At 40.3% G+C, this 24,211-nt stretch overlaps 3 protein-coding genes across 6 annotated transcripts; 2 read left to right on the top strand and 1 right to left on the bottom strand.

The window, feature by feature from the left end:
• Positions 1-559: 559 nt before the first annotated feature.
• f2 (coagulation factor II (thrombin)) lies at positions 560-5,488 on the top strand. The gene is made up of 14 exons (XM_012814952.3): positions 560-769; positions 931-1,091; positions 1,215-1,239; positions 1,458-1,523; positions 1,639-1,750; positions 1,922-2,055; positions 2,279-2,587; positions 2,764-2,883; positions 3,282-3,408; positions 3,662-3,829; positions 3,937-4,110; positions 4,242-4,420; positions 4,896-4,966; positions 5,160-5,488. Exons 1-14 carry the CDS (start codon positions 697-699, stop codon positions 5,310-5,312), a joined length of 1,872 nt encoding a protein of 623 aa, XP_012670406.2. The 5' UTR covers positions 560-696; the 3' UTR covers positions 5,313-5,488.
• Positions 5,489-6,080: 592 nt separating this feature from the next.
• On the top strand, positions 6,081-16,921 carry arhgap1 (Rho GTPase activating protein 1). 3 transcript variants are annotated; one of them, XM_031569575.1, is made up of 13 exons: positions 6,081-6,323; positions 8,570-8,774; positions 9,976-10,068; positions 10,932-11,019; positions 11,357-11,488; positions 11,625-11,711; positions 11,835-11,933; positions 12,104-12,211; positions 12,589-12,665; positions 12,822-12,899; positions 13,235-13,363; positions 13,745-13,851; positions 14,058-16,921. In XM_031569575.1, exons 1-13 carry the CDS (start codon positions 6,264-6,266, stop codon positions 14,226-14,228), a joined length of 1,434 nt encoding a protein of 477 aa, XP_031425435.1. In that variant the 5' UTR covers positions 6,081-6,263; the 3' UTR covers positions 14,229-16,921. The 3 variants fall into 3 exon arrangements, with proteins under 3 accessions (XP_031425435.1, XP_012670320.2, XP_031425436.1); XM_012814866.3 differs by having other exon boundaries at positions 6,085-6,323; positions 13,748-13,851; XM_031569576.2 differs by lacking the exon at positions 6,081-6,323 and adding an exon at positions 6,706-7,879.
• Positions 16,922-17,834: 913 nt separating this feature from the next.
• On the bottom strand, positions 17,835-24,193 carry si:dkey-23n7.10 (SPRY domain-containing SOCS box protein 3). 2 transcript variants are annotated; one of them, XM_031569572.2, is made up of 5 exons: positions 23,899-24,192; positions 23,323-23,492; positions 20,342-20,473; positions 19,829-20,019; positions 17,835-19,673 (listed from the first exon to the last, which is right to left on the bottom strand). In XM_031569572.2, exons 2-5 carry the CDS (start codon positions 23,486-23,488, stop codon positions 19,440-19,442), a joined length of 723 nt encoding a protein of 240 aa, XP_031425432.1. In that variant the 5' UTR covers positions 23,489-23,492; positions 23,899-24,192; the 3' UTR covers positions 17,835-19,439. The 2 variants fall into 2 exon arrangements, with proteins under 2 accessions (XP_031425432.1, XP_012670322.1); XM_012814868.3 differs by having other exon boundaries at positions 17,835-19,648; positions 23,323-24,193.
• Positions 24,194-24,211: the final 18 nt, after the last annotated feature.

Below are 24,211 nucleotides of genomic sequence, written 5' to 3'. Positions count from 1 at the left end.
ATTTTAGGGACAGACTTACATTACATTGTTTTTGTTCACCATACTCATGTAACATACTCAATTCTTATCCACAGTTCCCAATTTCATGTGGGTATTTGGCTCCCACTTTTGAGTTTTCAGTTTAGATAGTAAACAACAGCCCTGAATCATATGTCCCTAAAGCCATGAGTTGTTCAATATTTGGCAACAAATATTTAGTTGTCCAGGACAAGTCAATGAACAACGGAATCAGTTAACACTTTGGTGCCTAGACTGAGTGGACTGACTGCTGGAGGTGTTTCAGTGTTGGAATGAGTACTAATGTTTGGTCATAAAGAAATATAAAGCATTATGAATAAAACAAAGACAAAATAAGACAACATTGAGTCATTTCGGAAACTTGTGCTGATGAAAAATTACTTTCATGACTAGCTGTTTTTGTCAATGAAAACATACTATCTCGGATACATTAAGAATGCAAAGCACAGTGTCGACATACATCAATATTGCTCTACTTTTGCCTGATTCCTTCACTATTCTTCAGCCTTCAGGTAAAGTAGGGCACTTCACGTTGAGCTCCAGTAGTTAAGTATTAACTAGTCAGCACCCTGTTTCTGTGAGTCGAGGTCTGTGTGAAGGCATTGGGACGTGTGGGGTCCAGGGTTTCATGCAGACTCAAAGTCTTTGTTAAGAGTTCTTTCTCAACCACAGTTAGAAATGGGTGGAATTCCAGCAACTCTACTCCTCAGCCTCTTTCTCAGCTTTGTTCTTCAGGTCATGTGTAGAGATGGTAAGATGGAAATACTGTACATTAATATTGAGGTCTTGCCTGTACAAAAAAATAATCACTCACCTCACAGATGACATGTAAAAGGCTATTACAGATGTTTAGACTACTCAAATATTCACTGTCACAATGTTGATGTTTATCACATCTTGTTTTGTTTGAAGTATTTATCAAGACCGAAGGAGCCTCTCAGTTTTTAGTCAGAGACAAGCGAGCAAATTCATATTTTGAGGAGGTGAAGCCTGGTAACCTGGAGCGTGAGTGTCTGGAGGAGATATGTGATCACGAAGAAGCCCGTGAAGTGTTTGAGCAGCCTCAGACAACGGTGAGACCAGTTCTTTATCTTTAAAGCTTCCTATTGAAAGGTTTACAATGAAATTAGTGCATACTGTAATGTTGAGGAGCAAACATGTCTCTAATCGTGTTTTTTTTCCCCCTTTGCATTTAGAAACAATTTTGGTGGAAATACCAGGGTAAGGTCTCACTGTTAAAATTGGTCTTCAGTCAGATCAGTTTCAAGATATAGAACCAGCTAAACCAGGGCTAAAGTTCACAGACCACCAGCACATTGATGAGTTCTGGTTACATTAAAAAAGAATGGCTTAGTACCTCGTTATCCCATTTAATATTTTAAATGTCAACATACCACAAATATGTGGGTTAATTAAGGATGTGCTTTGCTGTTTTACAGGCTGTGAGGGCACAACATTGCCCAGAGATGAAACGTCTATAAAAAAGCTCAGATCCTGCTTGAATGGTAAATCATTGTTTTTGTTAATTTTTACTGCCATCAAGACTAAATAAATACCAAATGCATAATCAGTTTTTCTTCATGAAAGTGATGAAAGCCATTAAATGCCGTGTACGTGCAGCTTCAGGTGAATGTTCGTATGAAAATGGAGAGACCTACAAGGAAGCTGTATCCCTCACCTCGAGTGGAAAGGCATGTCAGTACTGGGGTAGCAACTTTCCACACAAAATAACGTATGAATACTTAACTCTTTTATTACATGATCAGTCTAATTGGTGATTCCTTTGTGACCCCAAATATTTATGTTTGAGAAATATTGCTTATTTATCTTTGAATAATCTGAATGGCATCATCACATGGCTTTTATCACGGTATTCTTGCATATATTTCCACCAATTTTATAGGGAATTCAACGCATCCCTGGATGAGTCATTGCAAAAGAACTATTGCCGAAATCCTGATCAGAGTCCCGATGGACCCTGGTGCTTCACTCGTGATCCCACTGTCAGAAGAGAGAGCTGTGCTATTCCTAATTGTGGTATAATCTTTCTCATGCTTTTTTATGGAAAACCAAAAGAAGGATTTATCATGTGTTCATATCAATGCTCTGCTATAAGGGACATGGATAGAGGACAGAAAAGCAGTAATACAATTTATGATAAATTCTGAATCTCACACATAATATTATACAATTCCAGTTCCAGCATACCAAACCATGTGGATGTTTCTAATTACATTTTTTGCTTTTTTTCTGTCATCAGAAGGACCATATGCTCCTGCTCCCCTTCCTATAGACGTTAATGTGACTATCGATTACTCCAGTAAAGCAAACTGCTTACCTAACCAAGGCAAAGACTATAAAGGAACCCTGTCTGTCACTATGAGGGGCTTCACATGTCTGCCCTGGGCTTCACCTAAAGCAGTTAAGAAGGCTGTAGGAAAAGAGTTTCTCCCTGAAGTTAAACTGGAGGTGAACTACTGCAGAAATCCAGACGATGACACAGAAGGACCTTGGTGCTTTGTAGATTACCCCAATGTCACCATGGACTACTGTGAGCTGGAGTTGTGTGGTAAGAAGATGCCCAGGAGAATACAAATGTTTGTCTCTGTTCTTTCATCATTAAGACTGTAAACGGAAGAATGTTCTTAAACGACAACTGCCTTGAGGCATAAGGATTAAGGACACTGCCAGGTCATCCTGCTGTGCAATTATTAATATTATTTCACCTTGTTTGTCTTCTGGCAGAGGATCCCCTAGAGGGTGAAGATATAGGGGTAGATACGACGCAAATACGTCAGCGAACTGTGAGACCTGGACCTAGAAAACCTTTCTTCAGTCCCCGGAGTTTTGGCAGCGGGGAACTGGGTAAGTAAGAATGAATGGGTATATTTTCTAAAGACTAGCCAAGTTTGTCTTTACCTTTTTCTTACAAGGTAATTGCAAAACCGCAAATGAATGCCTGACTTCCCGAATACTTGATGTATGAGCTCTGGTGTAGTCTGAGAGGGACAATCCATTCATCTTCATTCCATGAAACACACTTTATGGAAATGAGTTCTATTGCAGACAGTGTCTTTTCTGTTTATATAGAGATTTATCTACTTTGTATTTTTATTTAACAGATTATTGTTATTGTAAATCGGTGACATCAATTTTGTCTGTATCATGTATATAGCAAGGTTTTTTTGTATGTATTGTGTACATTTACCACATGTATGCTAGCATGCTCATCCTAAAACATGCATGACTTTCTGTCACCCCAGTGTGTGGACAGCGCCCCATGTTTGAGAAAGTGGGTACAGCAGACAAAAAAGAACAGGAATTACTCGATTCTTATCGTGACAAGAGAATTGTGAAAGGGGACGATGCAGAAGTTGGAAGTGCCCCATGGTAAAAAGCAAACACCACTAGTAGCCTGTGCGGGAGCTATTGGTTCTTACACATTTGTGCCCATTTTCTGTCAGTAAACATATTTGTTTGGTCTATATCATGTGTAACTATGTCTTAACTATGTTTTTTTAACTATGTTTTTACTGTAGCACTCTGAGATTCTGCCGGATATAGAGTGCGCTATAAATTAAATAACCAATAATAATTATTATTATTATTTGTACCTTGAAGTTGTTCCCTGTACTTCTGACAGGCAGGTGATGCTGTACAAGCGTAGCCCCCAGGAGCTGCTGTGTGGGGCTAGTTTGATCAGCGACGAGTGGGTCCTCACTGCCGCTCATTGTATCCTCTACCCACCATGGAACAAGAACTTCACCATTAACGATATACTTGTTCGGCTCGGCAAATACTCTCGCTCTAAGTGAGTAGGTGCTTAAACTATGGTTGTTTTGGATATCTGGATTATTAAGTAATCTGTGTCTATTTGTAATGTGTCTATTTTTTGGGACAAATCTTTTATTTATCCAGGTTTGAGAGAGGTATTGAAAAAATTGTGGCTCTTGATCAAATCATTGTCCATCCTAAATACAACTGGAAGGAGAACCTTAACCGTGACATTGCTCTCCTGCATATGAGGAGGCCCATAGAGTTTTCAGCTCGAATTCATCCAATTTGCTTGCCCACCAGGCAGGTGGCGAAAGAGTGAGTGGAATCCTCAAGACTATATAGAAGAATCTATGATTGTGTGCTTTAAATGATGGTTTGATTTGAAATGCTGCAGGAGTCATTTAGGCTGAGAATGAAAATGAGTTGTTCTCTCTCTTGCTCTGTAGTTTGATGTCGGTTGGATTTAAGGGTCGTGTGACAGGTTGGGGGAACCTCTATGAGACATGGTCATCTTCTCCAAAAGTACACCCTGCAGTCCTTCAGCAGGTCCAGCTGCCCATTGTCGAGCAAGACACCTGCCGGAAATCCACCGCCATTCGTATCACAGACAACATGTTTTGTGCTGGTAAAGTGACACCTTTAAATCTGACCTTAGGCCATATTACGAGGTACTATCACAACATGTTACAATAATAGTTATTCATGTGTAATGGGAAGTAAGTTGTAGATTTTATAATTACATTTTTGAAAAACAATATATACTGCCACTGTTTTTCACTTTATAGGTAACGGGCATTGTCTTTATGAAGTGGTTGACACTACACACTGATTGTTACACTGGTTTGCGATTATATTTTCTTTCAGTTCAGATAATGTCCAAGTAATGGTTTAGTGCGTTCTTCTAACAAATTTAAAGTTTTGTCAACTGCTTGTTCAAGTTCCATTTGGTAGTTAATTGATGAAAAAAGCATGATTGCAAATGCCAAAACATGATTCTTTTACATATCAGTACCACAATTCTTCTCTGGATTAAATATAAAAACTGCTTGTGATATACTGGTCTAGTAAAAGAATCAAATTAGTTTTTCTTGTCATTTCAGGATTCGCACCAGAGGCGAACATAAGCGGCGATGCTTGTGAAGGGGACAGTGGTGGTCCTTTTGTCATGAAGGTAGGCTATAAACTATCACCGTCATACTAAGTGGAAGTTGAAGGCAGTATATTTATTTTGAAAAAAGCTTGAGTTATCTGCCATCAAAAAAATCTTGTATTGTGGGCATGATAAAATGTAGGCCAGACAATTGCTGTTTTTGTTTATTTATTTCACCAATTGCTAAAGAATTGGTTATTTTTATCCTCTCCAGAGTCCTACAGATAATCGCTGGTATCAGATTGGAATTGTGTCTTGGGGTGAGGGCTGTGACCGGGATGGAAAATATGGATTCTACACTCATCTTTTCCGCATGAGGAGGTGGATGAGGAAGGTCATTGACGCTACAGATGATGATGATGAATAATGGGCTGTTTTATGCTATCCTGAGATGTTCTCCCACTTCGTCCAATTTGACAAAAGTGTGTGAAAGTGAGAACAGGAGTTTGACCTTTGTTTTGTGTTATGAATCCCATTTGGTTGAAGCTTGACTGAGTGAAGATACCATCTATGGAATAATAAAAATATTAAATGAAATGAAAACAATTGGTTTACACACAGATTCCCTTACAACAATATGAAGATCATCAAACTAATTTCTTGGCACTTTTTGAGAGAAATGGATTTGTGTTTTGTCCCTGTAAAGGTGAGGCAAAGCACAACACAAGGTTTAGTCTAAGTGTAAGTTATGAACTTTGGGCCAAATTATATAGCCTATCAGTACAGTGAATATTTCAGAACGGGCGATTTATCACGGAACCCCATCGAATATTGGATGCCCCATCGGCTATTTTATCGTTGTCATCTTCTGCCAAGGTCTTATTTAAATTAAGCCATTACTGTATTCGATATTGTGCGCCCAAGATCATCAAACGCAAAACGATAGTCGCGTGCCTGTACATAATCACTTGTGCCATCGAGATAATTAATATTCTCTAAACAGGAGATCTTCTGTTCACTAGATAGGCCTATGACTTGACTATGACAAAACAATTAATTTATAGCATAAAATAGTAGCCTAACGTTCTGGGGAATTTACGGGGCTCCAAAGATAGGCTAGGTCTAGGTTATTTACACATCACTATTGAGGAGGCAGTTTAGTATATCACTGGGCTACAATTAAATGTCTGTTTCAGCTCCTGTCACTGACTGACTGATTCAAATTACCCGGTCTCAGATTAGTACTATTTTCGAAGGTGTCATGTTAAAGCTTTCCACATGTTTTTCGAGGCTTTATTGTTGATAGACGAGAGGGAGGGGTTGTCCTTAAGATATAGTGACCGCCTACTCGTTACCGGATGTTTGAGACAGACTGTGGATGTCAAAAAAAGAAAAGAAGTGGAAAGTCACCGTAAAGAGCGATACCACCGGAAATAAGGTAAACTGCAGAGTTGTACACACACGAAAACATATATCACAATTTTTATAACGAATGACAGACAGACGTCTAAACAACCCAGAAGAGCAGCGATAATGTGAGATAGATAGCTGTTTAACGTATCTTAGCGCTGTCTATAAAAGTCACGATTAACCACTGCAAGCTAGCTTTCAAGCTAGCTAATGTAGCTTGCCTGTTTACGTTGATGACAGACTAGCTAACCCAGGTTCACAGGGGGGATTTATTTATAGATAGCAATGTTAGCGTAAATGCATTTTTAAATGTAAGCCATATTTTTTGTGACCACCCATTTCTGAATAATAACAGCCTTGGCGGCAGTATACGACACGATGGGTAACAAACAGTTAACGTTCCTTCTTGTTAGCTGCAGTGCATCAGACAACAAGCAGTTTTAGCTAATTAACGATGGAGAAGGTTTATTGCCTTCATTAGTCTGCTCGACAAGATGCACGTTACGGGGTCTTCGATCTCTTTGAAAGCTAGGAATCGCCAGATGGTTTAACTCCTTCATGCATGCACATGAAGGGTCAAGGAAATTTGCTAGGTTATCTTGCGAAGCTTATTTCAATTATCTACGCTTACATTAGCCTGGAAGTCATTCAGTCCTCTCATCTCCTGTGTGCAAATGTCTGTAAAACCTCTACCGTAGGGCAGATGTGCTTAACGGTGATGTTCAGATGCGTTAATTTAGTGTCAAACGTTCTTACATTGTTAGCTATAAGGTTACTTGAAATAGTTGTTAATGCATTGTCTATGAATATAATGGAAAAGGGCATGGCTTTGATGTAGCCAGGTGATGTTAATTCACCGCTGGGGATTTGTGATAAAAGCATATTGGCATACATTGGTTAGAGGATTATTATTTATATTAACCATTAGGTCACGTTTATTCTGACATTTCTATTAAACTTGCAAATCAGTAAAAAAAAAGTCTGTCATGATCACCAGAGGCATTTAGGAGTACTTTGCCATCGCGGTGTGTTCAAATGGTGAATGACAAAATCTTGTTCTTAACCTTGCAGCCTATGGCCAGTATAATCTGAAGATGAATAATATTTGCAAAATGACATCTGTTGTCGATCGTATAGGCCTGCGCATGTGTTAGTGAACGTATGCATTCTTATACATTTAAAAATGCAGCGATGTCATTGGACAGCTGTTGAATGGTTCATCCGTGTTGCCTGTGAACAAACCAGTCTGCAAAGCAAGCAGGAAGAAATCGTTCGCAAAATACATATGGCAACCTGACATATGTACAGTGACAGAATGGCAAAGAGGCAGAACTCGAGTCGTCCTGAATATGTTCTTGCTCATTGAATAAATGTGTAAGAAGGAGCCTGTGTATTCGCTAAAAATAACCTCAGATTGTGTCGCATTTTAGCATTCTGCCTGAATCCGCTTCTGCCGCATGGTCAGCGAATGTATTCTTCAGAACGCACTGCTGATATTTAATGCAACGGAATTTAACAGCAGGCTACATACCCATTCGATTGTAAGCGGTCTACGCCTTGTAGCATCAGCAATCGGACTTAAAGGTAACCTGCTGATTTTGGCCATTTCTGAACGAATCCTGCTCACTTGGGAACAGGTTTATTTGAGTTACTTTCCACATCTCTCTTCCTTTCATTTTCTGTCTGTCCCTCATTGGTTGCACAGGTGGTCAGGTACTTCTTGAAAGACATTCATGTTCACATGGATATGGGATAGGGCATTAAAGTGACTGTCTACATTTTGTAAAGGTTTGTCCTTTGCAGTCACATTTATGGTTTGGGACACCTTCCTCTCTAATCCAAATGCTCTTCAGTGTGGGAGCAGGAATCCCCGCAGGTGTAGAGTGATTCTCTGAAGTGGAAGATTTCCAGAGTTGTAGTGACATTAATACTTCTCAAGTCTTCTTGCATACAGTTCTATGCTGGCTTTGACTGTGTTTACCATATTGCTTTTATATGTGCAACTTGCCCACCCTGGGGTTCAACCTGGAGTATGGGATATTGGCACACCACAAGGCCCCAGGAGACGGGCAGAGCATGTATTTTAAAACCATTAAAACAAATCTGTGGCATACACATCTAATGACAAAAGAGCAATTGTCATTTGAATGATCAGTCCTAAGCACATACCACTTTAAGCTGGTTTGTCTTCGATTGTTGATGTGTACAGCCTAAATCAGATATTAGTGAGGTGATAAAACTATTGACAGAAATGTACTTTGTTCTCTGTGGCAGGGCTCTGATAGACAAGGAATCTTCCAAGTGCTGCACAGCCACAGCCAGAGGACCACCATGTCCTCTCCCTCAGAAGTTCTGGTCGACTTTCAGGATGACCTTGCTGTAGATGATGCCCCCAGCAGTGCCCTAGACCAGCTTAAGCTGTCACCAATGGAAGACAAGCAGTGGCCTTCTGATGACCTGGCCAGCATGAGCAAGTCTGGTAAGGACCTTTTCCTGTTTTAAATTAACTGATAATTGTAGTGCTTTTGTTGAATTCTAATATAACAAATGTGTGAGTTGCTTAAATGTGTGTGAAAAGAACCTGTGTTGCCCAAATAAAGCATTTGGCTTTCAGCATACCTTTGTTCAAATGTGAGAGTATTGAGATAACCACGGAAAAGCTTTTCTCATTTGAAAGCTATTACAGAGAGCTGCATCTATTTTTGGTCACAAGATTCACTAGATAGAAAGACTGGTAGTTGGAGTTTAAATAGGCAAGATGCCATCCTGTGTGTGTGCTCATGCACGCACGCAAGTATGCATATATTGGCATAACCTTAGAAGAATGCATGATGGGCAATGTCAGTTTCTAGCCTGTTACTGTTGATTTTACATGGGGCAGATTTCATCATCAAAATTCTCTTGAATGCTTTTTGTGAAGAAAATTCATGCAAATGCTGTACACTGTTCACTGTCACAGTGGAAGTGGATTCAATCTATGATGCAGGAATGATTTAAAACATTCCAACCCTCAAGACATCTTAAAGGGAGGGTGGCTTCCATGACGTGAAATGCTGTGACATCCATTTTATCAAGGCATTTTGTTCTATCAAGGCATGAAGGCATGTCTTTCTGCTTTGTGGCTACAGTGGAGGAACCGACAGAACTCAGCAGATGAGGGGGAAGGGGATTATTGGTGTGAATGATCGCATATAGTTGTAGCGAAGCCTGAAGGGCACTTCACGCCTGTGACTAATCCAGAGAGAAGGGCCTGGCGTGGGCTTGCTCAGCCCAGCGCTCTCCCTCATGGCTGCTGACAGTGAGGTTTCAGCACTCAGTAATTACAGTGTCACGAGTGCTCTCGGCTGTGGCATACGCAGAGATCTTTTTTAGAACGAGCCGAGTGTTACATCAAAGTCTTGCAGCAATTCTTTTTAGTTGCTACATCTCACTGACTGGGGTGCAAGGAATGCAGACGCACCCGGGCCCACTCTTAAAGTAGGCCCATGTGTTTTACTATATTAAAGGTGGGGGAGTCTTTTTGCCATATCTTGCACCCGGGCCGACAGGAGTCACGTGGGCCCTGAGGGAGGGTACTTTAATAGTGAATGTCATAGTTAAGAAATGTGTAAGATATGCTCCAACCTTCATTGATATGATTGAAATGATTTGCATTGGTATATTTTATCCTTCATTTTCAGAAACGAATATCAAACATTTGGGTCAGGATTCCCACCTGTCCTGGGATGACCCTTACTATGATATTGCCCGACACCAAATCGTGGAGGTGGCTGGTGAGTTCTCTCCTTACTTGCAAATTGTGCTGTATTGAAACATCACCCACTTATTGCTTCAAAGGATTTCTTTGGTACAAATATGATGCAAGTGATGGGTTATTATTTTTAAAACACATTAGCCCCTAGTTTGCCAGTGGAAACCCTGCTACAAAATTGCCTATTTAGCCCAGGGGGGTTGGGTTTGAGTTTGGCGATGGCTAATATTTCCTGGCTGTGATTGTTCTGTAATATTCTGAAACATATTCAGACATGACTACATGCAGCTGTAAGGGAGGAAGTGCAATCAGGGTCTGAAACTAACGCTCTTAATTCACCTAATGCGCACAGTTTGTCGTTGACAAGTAAATGTCACCAAATGCTTGCCCACCAACAGAGTGTCCTGAACTGCTCTGTAGATGAAATAACTTGCTTCCATAGTAGCTTTCCCTCATAGAAACAGCCTTTCCCTCATAGAAACAGCCTTTCCACTGTTGAAAACATACTTTTGTCACCTCTTCACAAGGACGGAAATGTCAGTGTTTATGAAACTATAAACCAAGCTACCAAAACCACACACGCAGCGTGTATTCTGTTGTGAAACCCTGCAGTTTACGGTATTTTAAATTACATGAATGGCATGAAATGGCAGAAAGGCAGACGGAAGTTGTCTGAACTTTCCTGGAGGTGTGGATTTTGTGCAGCTATGTGAAATATTTGTAAGGTGCTTACTTGATGTATATCAACTTCGGTGAATAATGATTAGGCTATGGAATTAAGTTTCTACTTAAAAATAGATTGGCAGTTAAATTAGCCATTTAATGGTTAAAAATATATTTTCCTGCTTTTTCATCTTTTGCCAATGACGTGCATGTATTTGCTAGGTGATGACAACTTTGGCAGGAAGGTCATAGTGTTCAGTGCCTGCCGGATGCCTCCACACCACCAATTGGACCATCAGAAGTTGCTGAAGTAGGTTATAGTGCTCTCAGTTCCCCATTTGCCTCACATTGTCAGCCTTTTCAAGTCCAAGTTAGCCACATTTCTGAGTTCAATACAGTATCAATACAGTAATGCATTACCTTCATAAATATTTTTTGTCTTTGAGTTTCTGTCATAGTCTTGGTTTTTATCCCCATCGCAATCTCCCCCGTAGAATTCTACAGCTCAAAATATGATGCATGTTTTGGGCTGGACTGTAATGTACAGATAGATTGTAATGCACTTGTAATGTACATAGATTCTGATCTGAATAGCCTCAAATACGTTGATAAGATGGTGGCTCCTGTTGATCTGTTGCTGACTGCAGGTACCTGAAGCACACTCTGGACCAGTATGTGGAGAGTGATTACACCCTCATCTATTTCCACCATGGTCTCACCGGCGAGAACAAGCCCTCCCTCGGCTGGCTCAGGGATGCCTACCGGGAGTTTGACAGGAAGTGAGTCTCCATACAGCCTCTCTTGAAAAGCCTTTTAGATAAACTGTTTCTCATCTGTTTACACAGTGGTAGAATTGGGAACATGTATTGAGTTGAGGCATTGGGAATTTGACACATGATTTCTGTTTCATTTAAGATACAAGAAGAACATCAAATCTCTGGTCATAGTCCACCCCACCATGTTCGTTAGAACACTCCTCATCTTATTTAAACCTCTAATTAGGTGAGTAGCTCTGCACACAACTTGGCTGCCTAGCTGAAATCTTTGATTATTTGTCATGTGGTTTGTGAATGGTTAACTTTTGTGTCTGGTTGATATCTGCCTTATTTGCTTTCCATTGGATAGCTTCAAGTTTGGACGCAAGATTAGTTACATCAACTACCTGAGTGAGTTAGATGAGCTACTGAAGTGTGAGCAACTCGTCATTCCATCCCGAGTGAGAGAGTAAGAACTTTGTGTTTTCTTCTAAAACTCTGAATTATGTCAATTATGTCAGTTTTGAACCCTCCACTTTATCAGGGTGACCTATATATGCATGTATGATTGTTTGCACGTCAACATCATTTGAACACCTGGCTGGAATGTTACCTGATAATGTGCGGTTTGGTTTACAGATATGACGAAAAGATTCGTCAGGCTTTGAAGCCTTCTGCACAGGGCCCAAAGTCCCCACCACGCAGTCCACCTCTGCCTAACCAGCAGTTTGGAGTGTCCCTGTCGGTGTATGTGGTCTCTTCTCCCTCTAACATAACACACTACAAACAAACAAAATGTCAGTGTTGTTCCTGAATTGAGTCCAGTCAGGACTCCCATGTCTTTAGATTTCTTAGGCTATTCTGCTTGAATTAGACAGGTGAACTGAAGCATTGACTCGATACAGAACCTCATTGTTTCACATAATAATGGGTGACTTTATGGTATTCATATTACTGGTTTGTTAATGAACTATGAAGTTAGGTTGCTTAAGGGGGCTCTGTTTTATTTGTAAGAGTATTTTGCATCACTTGATCCAAGTTGAAGTGTTTTTGATGATAAAAATAAGTTAAGTTATTACAATTCTGTAATTCTAAATGGAGTTGATATTTGTGTTCATTCCCAGACTTAACCTTAGGGGAGCAGACCCTGGGGAAATCCCATTGGTTATGCGAGATACCATTGAGTTCTTGAAGGAACAGGGTAAGCGTCATTCGCCATTTACTCCGCCAGCTGTTCTGTTTACTCTAATAGTTGTATGTGTTGTCTTTGGGAAGCCGCTCCTAAAGGCAACCATTTTAAGGGTACAACCCAGAGTTCATTCTCACACTCACCTCTGACCTCTGTATACCTCATCAGGTCTTGAGATGGAGGGAATCTTCCGACGCTCTGCCAATGTCACCCTGGTGAGGACTATTCAAGAGAAATACAACTCCGGTAAGTTAGATTAGAAGATGTTATGACCTAAGGATACATATTTAGCTAAAAACATAGGAGGCTTGCTCATGCCTCTCACATTTTGTCATTTAATTACTGTAAGTTTGTTTGTTGTGAAACACCTTGACATGCCTTATCCAATATCACATGATTTTAAATCTCATGCTCAGTCAAGCATTCAACACACACTCATTTTGCATTATCGTCTGTCAGTTTCCCTTCCTTCTTTTGTATTTTTCTGCATGCTTTGAATCTTTATTTGAATCTTTATTTGACCTATCACTTTACTGACGTCCAGAATGTAGGCTGTAATTGTGGTCTGTGTGGATTTTCAGGAGAGGAAGTCAATTTTGCTCAGATGGAAGATGTGCACTTGGCTGCTGTCATGCTTAAGACATTCCTGAGGGAGCTTCCTGAACCCTTACTCACATACCAGCTGTACAATGACATCATCAACTTCCAAAGCAAGTAATTTCCTGTCTAACCTAGCACATTGTGGTCTGTAGTTGGTACCTACTCAAAAACAAGATCAAAAGATGTGTGCAAATGCTGTGGTCAAAATTCATCAAACTAAAACCTTTTGAGGTGACATACATGGTCAGACCAATGATTGCTTCAGAAAGAGAGAGCAGACATACTTGTACAGTACTCATACAGTACATTCAGAAAGTATTCAGACACCTTCACTTTTTTCACATTTTGCAGCCTTATGCTGTTTTTCCCCCAAATCTGTCTACACTCAGTCATGAAAAAATGGAGGCTTTTCCGGTGATTACAACCTTTTGAACAGTAGTGTCCATCTTTAAACTGTATGTTACGTAACTCTATGTTATGTGCTTTATCAGCAGACGTTGACAATTCCTCTCAAGTAGTGACCATACGGAACTTGTTGAAAATGCTCCCACAAGAGAACTACGCTACGCTGAAGTACCTCATCCAGTTTCTAGCTGAAGTAAGTATGATTTAAATGTGCTTTCCTTTTAGTTAGTTCCTTTGGACTTACTTTACCACAACACAGCCTTCATCATAAATAAACTTCACTTTACAGACAAATTGCTTTAGCCAAAATTGTACTCCCTTGGTGTGTTCTCCTTTACGGCTCTCCATAGAAACATGAGCATTCTTGTGATCACATCTACATGCTTGTTTTCTCTGTAGGTGTCAGCACGGTGTGAGGTGAACAAGATGAACAACGCTAACCTGGCCGTGGTGTTTGGGCCCAATTTGCTTTGGGGCCAGGATGCTGCCATGACGCTCAGTGCCATCGGACCCATCAACAACTTCACAAAAACCCTGCTGGACAACTACCAAGAGGTCTTCTCTGCTTAGAACTTCCCCTCCCCCCACTTCCCCTTCCTGTCGGCCCATCTATGCTCTTCCTCTATTAGATCCATCTCAGTGTAGCTTCAATGTGACCCTAGTCCCCCTCTGTGTTGCCAAATGCATGGGTGTTGTGAGAGGCCGAAGACACACAAAAGATAAAGATTCTGAGGGTAAAAAGATGAGTGGTCTTAGAAGATGAGAAGATGCAGGGAATTTTCACCTTGATCTGGACCAACTCAGCAAATTATTTTTTTGAAATATGAAAGATCAATAATTTTGGTACTGTAAATATGTGGACAATCAGTTGTAGCCCTTTCCCACTGAACTGCCCCAGCTGTTGAATGCTGCTGTTGTAGACAATATCACTTTGAAGGTACTGAACATAATAAGTAGTTTGCGGGGTGAATATTTGGGATTTCAAATTCTGAAAATTATTTCATGTTGGGATGACTTTCATAGGGCTTATTTTTCATTCAGGTATGAAACGGCTGTTATGGATCCTCTGAAGAGACCGAAATGTTAGTCAGGGATTTTTTTTTCCATGTCTTATTTTTCCAGTTAAGGAAAAATAGCAGATGGTCGTCTCACTTAGATACATAGTTTGCATAAAAGTATGTACACATATGAAGCACTAAAATTTAAAAGCTTGAATGGTTTTTAAATTTCTGAATATATTTTATGATACTTGTGTATACATTGTGTATTGCCTTCTTACCTTTTCTTTTTATTGGCTGTATAACATGCAAAATCAGTTAGGGTGGATGTTTGAGACATTTAAAGATCATGTTATTATCTTCATAGGTAATTATAGCCTAATCATCTAATCATACTTACAATACATTTTCTGCAAGTGTTATTTTTATGTCTGTTTTTTGGGACACTAGAGTCAATATCAGTCCAGTTGTAGTTCATGTGCATTTTAATTTGACCAAATTTAACAACAGTAATGCTTTGCACACCATCTGTTCAGTAACCACAGGGGACCATATGACGTGGGTTATATTGATAATCTGTAAAGTATAAGCTCATTTAAGATGGGCTGCAGAGCTCAGTAAAACTAGTACAGAATTTTTGCTCTGGTTAGTGAAGTCTTAAGTGCTTTTGGATGGAAATCCTTCCCACTGCCGTCTAAAGTTGCAAAGCGCATCTGGGGCTGATACTGGGGCTGTATCCTGCTATTTCAAAAGATCCACCAGACCAGGAGGTGTTCTAACCACCTTAAATTTAAGAACATTTGGACATATTTGGAAAGTATTGGGTGGTGTATCACATTAACATTATCATGGTGGAACCAATGCTGTGTCTACAAACAAGCAACAATGTTAAGGTCCCTGGCTGTGGGCAGCCTGACTCTTCCCACTGGTTGTACTCTCTTAAAACATTAACATGTTCATATTTCTACATACTGTAATTTTACCGGCAATCACACAAAGTAGTTTAAGCAAGAAGCATCTATATGCATACGGGATAATCAAATCATTCCAAAAATCAAGTATATTTTTTGGTTATTGAATCCTGGCATCTACCTGCAAGATGTTTTGTGCAGCTCACCCTTAATTTCACCGCATCAAGTTACCTCCTTTGCCCTTTTCTACACATGATTAATCAACACTCTTGCTGAAGATATTAGGTTGGACAACAGCCTACATATAATGAGGAAGTGGTCTAGCATAACAGTGAGCCTGTGATCTCTGCGCCTAATTCTCTTTTGCCTGTGATATGACTGTGGCACCCTTGAAGATACCTCTGATGTTTCCTACCCAATGCAATAGAGATATTCTTGTGCATTCACCATTCTTGTCCTGTGTTTGAACTTGTGCTTTGTTGTGTTGTGGTGTTCTCCAAAGATGTAGATTCCTCCTAACCCCAGGCTACCAGTCTGTCAAGGAATAGTGGTCGGTTCTGGGAAGAATTTAGTTTTAGTCCGTGAAGACCAAGAAATCAACATATTTATGTAATTGATGGTGTGTGTACGAGTATTTGACCTAGACACTACAGGAGCCCACTAAGTTTCAATTCTCTGGGAGTTGGGAGTCCGAAACACAGTATGTGTGCATCTGGCTTGAGGTCATTATTTTAAGTACTAAAGATACATTTTCAGTACCTGTCAGTCTGTGGATTGAGTGTTTTCACTGCTCGGCAGGCAAAGGCATTAAAGTGGTATCCTTCCCTTCAAGTTGTATTTGAAGTTTCAGCAATGAGTCATCTTTGTCTTCAGTAAATTTAGACCAATGCAAACTGAAAGAGTTTGCACTGTGGTGCACTTTGTAAGGTAGTAGATATTTAAAAAGCCAGATGAATTGTTTTCATTAAAATGTTGTATTCCTCTTATTCAAGTGAACGTACCGTTTACTGTGTATGAAAACGTCATGTCTGTCAGTGGCTTTTTTATTTTTTAGGTCCTCAACTTTTGTGTATGTGTGCCTTAAAAAAAGGACAGGACATTACTTTAGCCATCAAAAAACCACTGATCCAGTACCGTGAAATTTGTGCCATTTGGTTTTTCTGTAATTCCAGCGCCAATCTGTTTACCTGTGATGTGGACAATTTTCTGCTTGGGAAAAAAAAAGTTTCTTCTTTGCAAAGATCTTTGTTTTCATCAAGGCTACTCAATTATAATGTTTTGCTTTTGAAATCCTAGTTTTGTATATCATTTGTGGTGAATGAATTCAAAGATAAATAAACTATAAAAGATGAAACCGTAAGTGTATTTTTTTCTTTCTGATATTTACTGCCTGATCAGCATTATAGATTCATTATAATCCCATTTGCCAAAGGAAATACAAACACCTTCATAGCATGGCCGTTAGTTGCTTCATTTATTTCTACATTTATTACATTTATTGTACACACACAAAAATAATATGAACACAAGTTTCTTTTAAGGTTATTAAAATGTAAATATTTCAGGACAAAACTCGGCCGGCTCAAATGAAAACACTAGCTAATTTATCGCAATGAACGATTAGCATGCTAATCAGCTGACGCATGCGTTGCTTCTCGGCGCAAGCAACGGAGCCACAATTAAAGCTTAATTTATGGTCGGCTATTTTGTAAATTTGTTAACTATCCGACCAGTCGACGCAAGCCGCAAGGCTGTGATTGGTCAAACCCATCGCTGTTTTCCCTTCTGGCTAGTAGCGTACATTAGATAGCTGGCTCAGACACCTCGCAAATCCACTCAGACGTATTTTTCAGTTACAAAAACGGGGTTTTTACAATGCACATTGTCTATTTCTCGGTAACTTTTAAAAAATCGTAGCAAAAAAAGTAAAACAAACTGCGTGAAATTGCTGTTTACCTTGTGGGTAGTAGCATGCTAACATTAGATAGCTGGTCAGACACCTCGCAAATCCACTCAGACGTATTTTTCAGTTACAAAAACGGGGTTTTTACAATGCACATTGTCTATTTCTCGGTAACTTTTAAAAAATCGTAGCAAAAAAAGTAAAACAAACTGCGTGAAATTGCTGTTTACCTTGTGGGTAGTAGCATGCTAACATTAGATAGCTGGTCAGACACTTCGCAAATCCCCTCAGACATATTTTTCAGTTACAATAACGGGGTTTTTACATTGCACAGTGTCTATTTCTTTGTAACTTAAAAAAAATGTTCACAAGTCCGTTGAAGCAACTGCGTGAACATACAGTAACGCAGTCGTAGAAGCATATTTCGGCCTTCAGTTCGGCAACGGATGACATCACCCCATTCAAAGAGAATGGGGATACGGTAACGGATCAACGCATTGCAAACGCACAGTACATTCAGACGTATGCGTTGCGTTGACGGACGACGGTGGGTGTGTCTGGCGAATGGGACGTACTGTTCGCCCCAATTGGATCGAAGATAGCCCTAGCTCGCACTGGCTGGATAGAAACATGGCTATTGGCACTTTAGGAGATGTCAGGAAATGGGATAAAGTAAAAGAACAACAAATTTCACATTTTTGTATTAAGCAGTTCTTGAGATGAGGAAATGTTGTGCCCCCATGGACGTCCAAAGTGTGTGTAGTGATTGTGAAGTTTGGACCTCAGAAGTCATTAAGGGTCATGCCCTCAAATTTGATTGTCCCGTAACTTTGAAACACTTTTGACTAATCAAAAATCAAAAAATACGTGTTTTTGTCAGCATGGTCTGTAGATGATTCAAAGATCAAATAACTGGCCTTGGAAGATTTAATTTACTTTGGGCAAATTTGGTGGGCAGAATTTGGGGAGATGGTTGCGTTAGAATCAGATGCTTTCAAGGAATCAGAGGAACATAAGATTTGTAGTTTTAACCCATACGGTTACAGAGATATGAGCAAAAAACTAAATTATAGCACCCCCTACTCAGTTGTGCAAGTCATTGCACTCATTTGGAATCTATGGTCAAAATTTGGTGTGCGTGCCCATCAAGTTTTGTTGGAGGAAAATAAAATAAGAATCGGAACTAATACAATATGGATCCAGAACCGGAACTAATACAATAGGGATCCAGAACCGGAACTAATACAATATGGATCCAGAACCGGAACTAATACAATATGGATCCAGAACCGGAACTAATACAATAGGGATCCAGCAGCTTCGATGCTTGGACCCCTAATAGAACCATAAGCACATGCAATCATAAAGCAATTGGTAATAAAAGCACTGTATGCAGGGGCTTTATTTAATGTTCAGTTGTTTGTATGCTGGTTTATCAGTTGCAGAGTAAATGCCAGATAGCATCAGACACCTGACCACATTTTTCATCCTAACTAAATATCACTACACACTACACATATAGGCCATGTAAAATCAAACATAAATATGGTGCGAACATGAAAAACCATTGTAAAAATGATAGGTGGCCTAGTTTTTTCCATGACATTGTAGCCAATCCACATCCAAAACTTTCCAGAGAAATCATCCAGGGGCATTGAGCCCTGTCATACTCTTTGCACATACATGTTCACAAAAAAAGTGAACATACAATAGAATTACAGCGATGGACATGTTCAAAACCCTTCATAAGTGTAGTGAAGTGAGTGAAATGAGCTTCAGGTTTTTTCTACCCATTTGGAAAATGTTTAAACAATGTTTCTTGGTCTGACTATGCATGTTGCTTGTGGTTAGCCAGTGATTTCATTTGTTGGTATGTGCTATATAAATAAATCTGTATGCTTTTTATTATCATTATTATCATTGTAATGACTTTGGTATTAAAAATCCCCAGATGATTTTGACAGTCCTCTCACACTTGACCAAAGAGCGTTTGATGTTGTCCTGTGTTTGTGGTCATATGGAGCTGCTTACACATGGAAAGAGGTAAGGGCAGTGAGTCGATGTGGACCCGAGGCCTGAGGCTTTTAGATATGACGTGCAGACAGAAATCCTGGAGCGAAGTTAGACGACAGGTGCGCAGCCCCAGCAGTAACTCTGTCTCCGGGGCTGTGGAGCTCACTAAAGGGTAGAGAGGTCTGCCCACCTGGACAGAGTACAGTTTCAAGAGTTCATTTGGGACTAAAAATGTGGCTAGGAAATGAAGCATGGTACCGGTAAGCAGTCCAGTTCAGGATGTTTTTTAAGTAGACTTGATCTGGGCTGTTTTGCATATAGGTGTAATGGTATTTGATCTCCTACCTTATCTAGACCAGAAAAGGCAACCCCAAGGCTTATTCCATTGCGGTAGAAGCTCAGCGTTCCAGAGTTCAGGTCCAGCAGCACACCAATGACAGTGCTTTTATCATAGAAGGCCTCTGTGTACTCTCTGCTCTTGCCATTGTGCCAGAGAGAGCCCTTGTAGGACAGGCCCCAGCTCTCCCCATCCATGCCTGAGCCGGTACAGAACACATTTTGAGTAACATAAATTCAAGACCATAGCACATCATTGCTCAATTATGATAAAGAAAACTCCTGTATTAGAACACTGTTTAAATTAAAATGGTTGATAAACCATACATTTCAAATATTGCAGTACTAGAAAACACATCTCATATTGAGTTGAATTTTAAATTAAAATTTTAGTTTTACATTTTTTTACTGTAGGTTTTTCACTCATTATTTCACACATTATTTTCTGGTAGGTAAATTCTGATTGGCATGAACTAATTGACTGGTTGATCAACAATGTGCCATGAGAAGGAACAGACTCACCTAACAGGTTGATAAACTGCATTTTGCCAGTATGCAGAAGGGCCTGCTTTGTCCCCAGGCCCACCATCACAGAGGTCCCATATGGGGGCTCGATAAACTCTATCTCCCAGTAATGTTCTCCATAACAGAAACCTGAAAACCAAAATCCATTCAATTTGTTATTAACTTTACCATCTAGTATATTGCAGGCAGGTGGTTGTTCATATTGACTGTTAATTGAGATGCTATGCAAAGTTTACTGTTCTAGGCAGATTAAAAAGGAAAAAGAGTTTGAACTGGATGGAACTTTGAAGTAATCCACAATGAGTAGTACATTAAATAGAAAGTATACATCTTATTTCACCACAACATTTAAATATTGTAGCGTATGTGGTTTCTTCAAAGAAGACAATTGCGAGCGTGTCGTTTGGTTGCAAGCCTTTTATTATGACATCATACAGGCAGGAAACACTGAGACAGACTGGGGAAACCGACAGGTTAACTTTCACGTAACAAAAACACAGAAAGTGACAGATAACGCTAAACTAACACAGGCAACTACACAGGCATCAAACAGCAATAAACACAGACAAAATGATGGCACACAAGCTAACATTAGACACAAAAGGGAGACATGAGCTACATTTTCATTTGGAATATTTAGGTAGGCCCTTCCTGGGCTGTGCAGGAGTTGCACCAATGAACGTGGAGCTCTACGTCCTGGCGACACCCCGGCCAGTAGAAACGTAACCGGAGCCAATGTAGAGTCTTGGTGACCCTGAAATGACCTGTCCCTACCAAGCAGTGGACCAGTCGGATTACTGGAGGAGCGCAACTGGAGAGCCCCCAGGAGTCTGACAGCATCGATGCTGGAGAGGCGTCGTCACCACCCAGGGAGATGGCCCACAGAGCCGCCCCCCCTGGAGTCGCTGTGTGCCAATCTTTGAACCTGTCCTCCTCACATGGTCACCGGGATCATAGAGGTATCATATAGACCTGGTGAGAGTGAGGAAGTATGTAGGTACAATAGGTACCAGGCACCAGAATAACTATCCTCGCAGCGGGGTGCCAGAATAATGTAGGTATTACCTTACATTATGAACGGGTGCGTGTGTTTGTGCAATTGTGCATAAATAGCAATCCACACGAGGGCCAACTAGATAATATTGGTTCTATCCTGACAACAGCACCAATAACATGTTGATGAGCTCAATAGGCATCAACCATTCAACACAACAGCAGATAAATTAAGTTGAACACATGGGGGCGCCACACAATCTCAGTCTCATCTCATATCAGTCTGCCGGCTTACAGATTCGGCCCAGATCTGTTTTCCACCACTCAACCGAAAGCCCCAGAGGATGTGTTTAAAAGATGGTACACCGAGTTGGCCCAAACCCATAATACGGATTTGGGCTGATGGTGGCCGAAATTACTGGAATGGAACAAATGTAAAAATTGTGGAGGTGCACTGTACAATACTGGCCACTTTTGTCTACGTTTAGGCTGAGATGAAGCTATAGCGTAATTTAGTTGGGTTATATAACAGTGTTTAGTAGTTTTGCGTAACCCAGCTGCAGGAATAGTAGTTGTATTCGTGTTAAACAGTGTAATACGACCGTACAGGTTACGACCAGGCACCAGCTATCTCAGTCGGATAACCCTGCGCCAGCGAAAATTACAATGGTAAAAATGATCCATCGATTCTCTCTCGGAGGCTACCTGCAGCTTGTACGGGAAAACAGCATGACTTCACAGAAAAAATTACGTTTGTATATGCTTTTTACCTCATTGAGACAGCAGTAACCGAGTGGAGTTAGCTAACTTCTGTGAAGTGACAGAGTAATTGAGAACTTTACCGTAACTCTTTTTTCAGCTATTTTATTTTGTCCATACAGTTATAATAGGCTAAAATTTATATTAGTTACATTAGTTAGTTATAAGCCTCGCTTCGCCTTGCCTTGAAAGTTGAGAAAAGTTCAACTTTTCAAGAGGTAGCGCGTGCGGCAGCCAATCAAATCGCGTTTATGCAAATACTCCAGCGCAGGCGCTAACCAATCAAATCGGGGTTATGCTAATATCCAAAGAGAGCGAGACTTAAAAAAGATGGCGGACCAGACTCTGTAGATAATATTAATAATAAACTTTATTTGTGTAGATGGTCGTATTTATACATAAAATTAGTTTGTTTGTCTTGTTTTTTGCTTAGATTTTTTTAAAGACACTGTACAATGTAAAAATCCGTTATTGTTACTGAAGAATATGTCTGAAGTGATTTGCCAGGTGTCTGAGCCAGCTATCTAATGTTAGCATGTTAGCAAAGTACCCCTAAACTACCCACAAGCCTACCCACAGATCACTAGCGGCGTGATTGGTTGTTGACTTGTCAATCTCACTATAACCCTCTCCTTTATTAACACAACCCCATGCGCCAGACACGCCCACCGTCATCGCAACGCATAGGTGTGAATCCACTGTCCTGTGAATTCTTCAGACAATGACATGGGCTCAATCGGAAATTACCCGGACTTTGTAGGGAGCTGGTAAGGTAAAGTCCGCGTTATGTCCGGCCAACTAATTCGAACATTTGCGTTCTGACAGATCCTCCGGGTAATGTCTAGAATAGATTCTTTTGGGACTTCAGTGCATATCTGAAAACAACTTGACTGTTGGACATTGTATAGAAACCAAAGCTGACATTTCTTGCATTTAACCATGAATGGGGTGTTGTTTTTTTCCTTTGGTTGGCACAGGTAAATATACTTTTTGCAATAAACTCAAATTAGTAGCATTTTTTGCTGGCATCACATGCAGGCCTACATTGTCAATATGATCTTTTTTTCTAAGTAGCTTTAGTTAACCAAACTACATTTCTCCCTCAGGTAGCTTTGCTGTAGTTCAACTTCTTCCAGTGTTATGTAATTGGTAGCTTGAAAAGCTATGCTTTTAAACTAGCTTCCCCAACACTGCATAACATCCAAAACTGTAGGTGGTGACCTTACCTTTAGTACCACGGACCCCTGCGGAACCTTCGCTCTCCATGAGCATGTTGGTATGGAAGTAAACAGCCTGTTGGCATGATGACAGTTGGACAGCAGTGGATTTTCCCTCAACATCCCAGTGCCAGTGCTCCCATGTATGACCCAAGAGTCCTGCATGTGAGGTCATTGTTCTACAGCACGGTTAAAAGACAAACCCGTATTTTCTCTACCGCTCTCTGGAGTTTTAGCTTACTTAACTACGTCTTACACTAAAATGCTGCCTGCAGTTATTGTTCTACTAATCGTACTATACTAGTAACTAACCGTGTATGCACATTTCACCATGCACTTGAGAAAACGTCTGTAAACATCTACTTTTACACCACATTCCTGTCCACTTTTAAAACAACGAAACTATGATGCCGTGGTCATCTAATCATTGGCTCACTAGGGCACAAGATATGATAAACAGTTATTTATTTTGCGATCATACCCCAGGCTAGCCTACATCAAACTTCTGCAATCACAACGTTGCAATGCTATTACTCGTCGCGTGTGTTGATTACATAACTGACAGACCAAACTATATTCTTTTACCGTATTCAGTTTGGTCGGCTATGGACCTCGTAACTCTTTGCTTCTTCATGCATTTGAGTCTAAACAACATGTAAACATGTGTCCTGTTTCCAGTTCAAACTGACTAGAACGTTACGTGCGTCACTACAGCTGTAAACATAACTTGAAGAAGCTGCACACCCACCCTACTCAACTACACGCTGTCATTTTCTGGTTCCTCCCACATTTGAAGCAGGGTGTGTAAGGAACGTGTCCTTAGGAACGTCAACACATTTCGGAACAACGTTATATATGACAAGTTTACAGAGGTAATGCAGAGGAAAACTTATTGAAA

This window comes from Clupea harengus, chromosome 6 (genome assembly GCF_900700415.2).
Source record: "Clupea harengus chromosome 6, Ch_v2.0.2, whole genome shotgun sequence".
Taxonomy (NCBI): Eukaryota; Metazoa; Chordata; class Actinopteri; order Clupeiformes; family Clupeidae; genus Clupea; species Clupea harengus.
Note: the sequence above shows the minus strand (reverse complement) of the source record. Positions and strands in the feature narration are given on the sequence as shown.

Bases quoted from the DNA above. Each gene is read 5' to 3' on its own strand.
- f2 (XM_012814952.3), top strand. From the start codon at position 697: ATGGGTGGAATTCCAGCAACTCTACTCCTCAGCCTCTTTCTCAGCTTT. The intron at 2,588-2,763 runs GTAAGAAGATGC...GTCTTCTGGCAG, and splicing joins CTGTGAGCTGGAGTTGTGTG to AGGATCCCCTAGAGGGTGAA. The intron at 4,111-4,241 runs GTGAGTGGAATC...CTTGCTCTGTAG, and splicing joins ACCAGGCAGGTGGCGAAAGA to TTTGATGTCGGTTGGATTTA.
- arhgap1 (XM_031569575.1), top strand. From the start codon at position 6,264: ATGTCAAAAAAAGAAAAGAAGTGGAAAGTCACCGTAAAGAGCGATACC. The intron at 11,020-11,356 runs GTAGGTTATAGT...TGCTGACTGCAG, and splicing joins GACCATCAGAAGTTGCTGAA to GTACCTGAAGCACACTCTGG. The intron at 11,934-12,103 runs GTAAGAACTTTG...TTTGGTTTACAG, and splicing joins ATTCCATCCCGAGTGAGAGA to ATATGACGAAAAGATTCGTC.
- si:dkey-23n7.10 (XM_031569572.2), bottom strand. From the start codon at position 23,488: ATGACCTCACATGCAGGACTCTTGGGTCATACATGGGAGCACTGGCAC. The intron at 20,020-20,341 runs GTGAGTCTGTTC...GTACCGGCTCAG, and splicing joins GCAGTTTATCAACCTGTTAG to GCATGGATGGGGAGAGCTGG. The intron at 19,674-19,828 runs GTAGGAGATCAA...TACTCTGTCCAG, and splicing joins CCTTTTCTGGTCTAGATAAG to GTGGGCAGACCTCTCTACCC.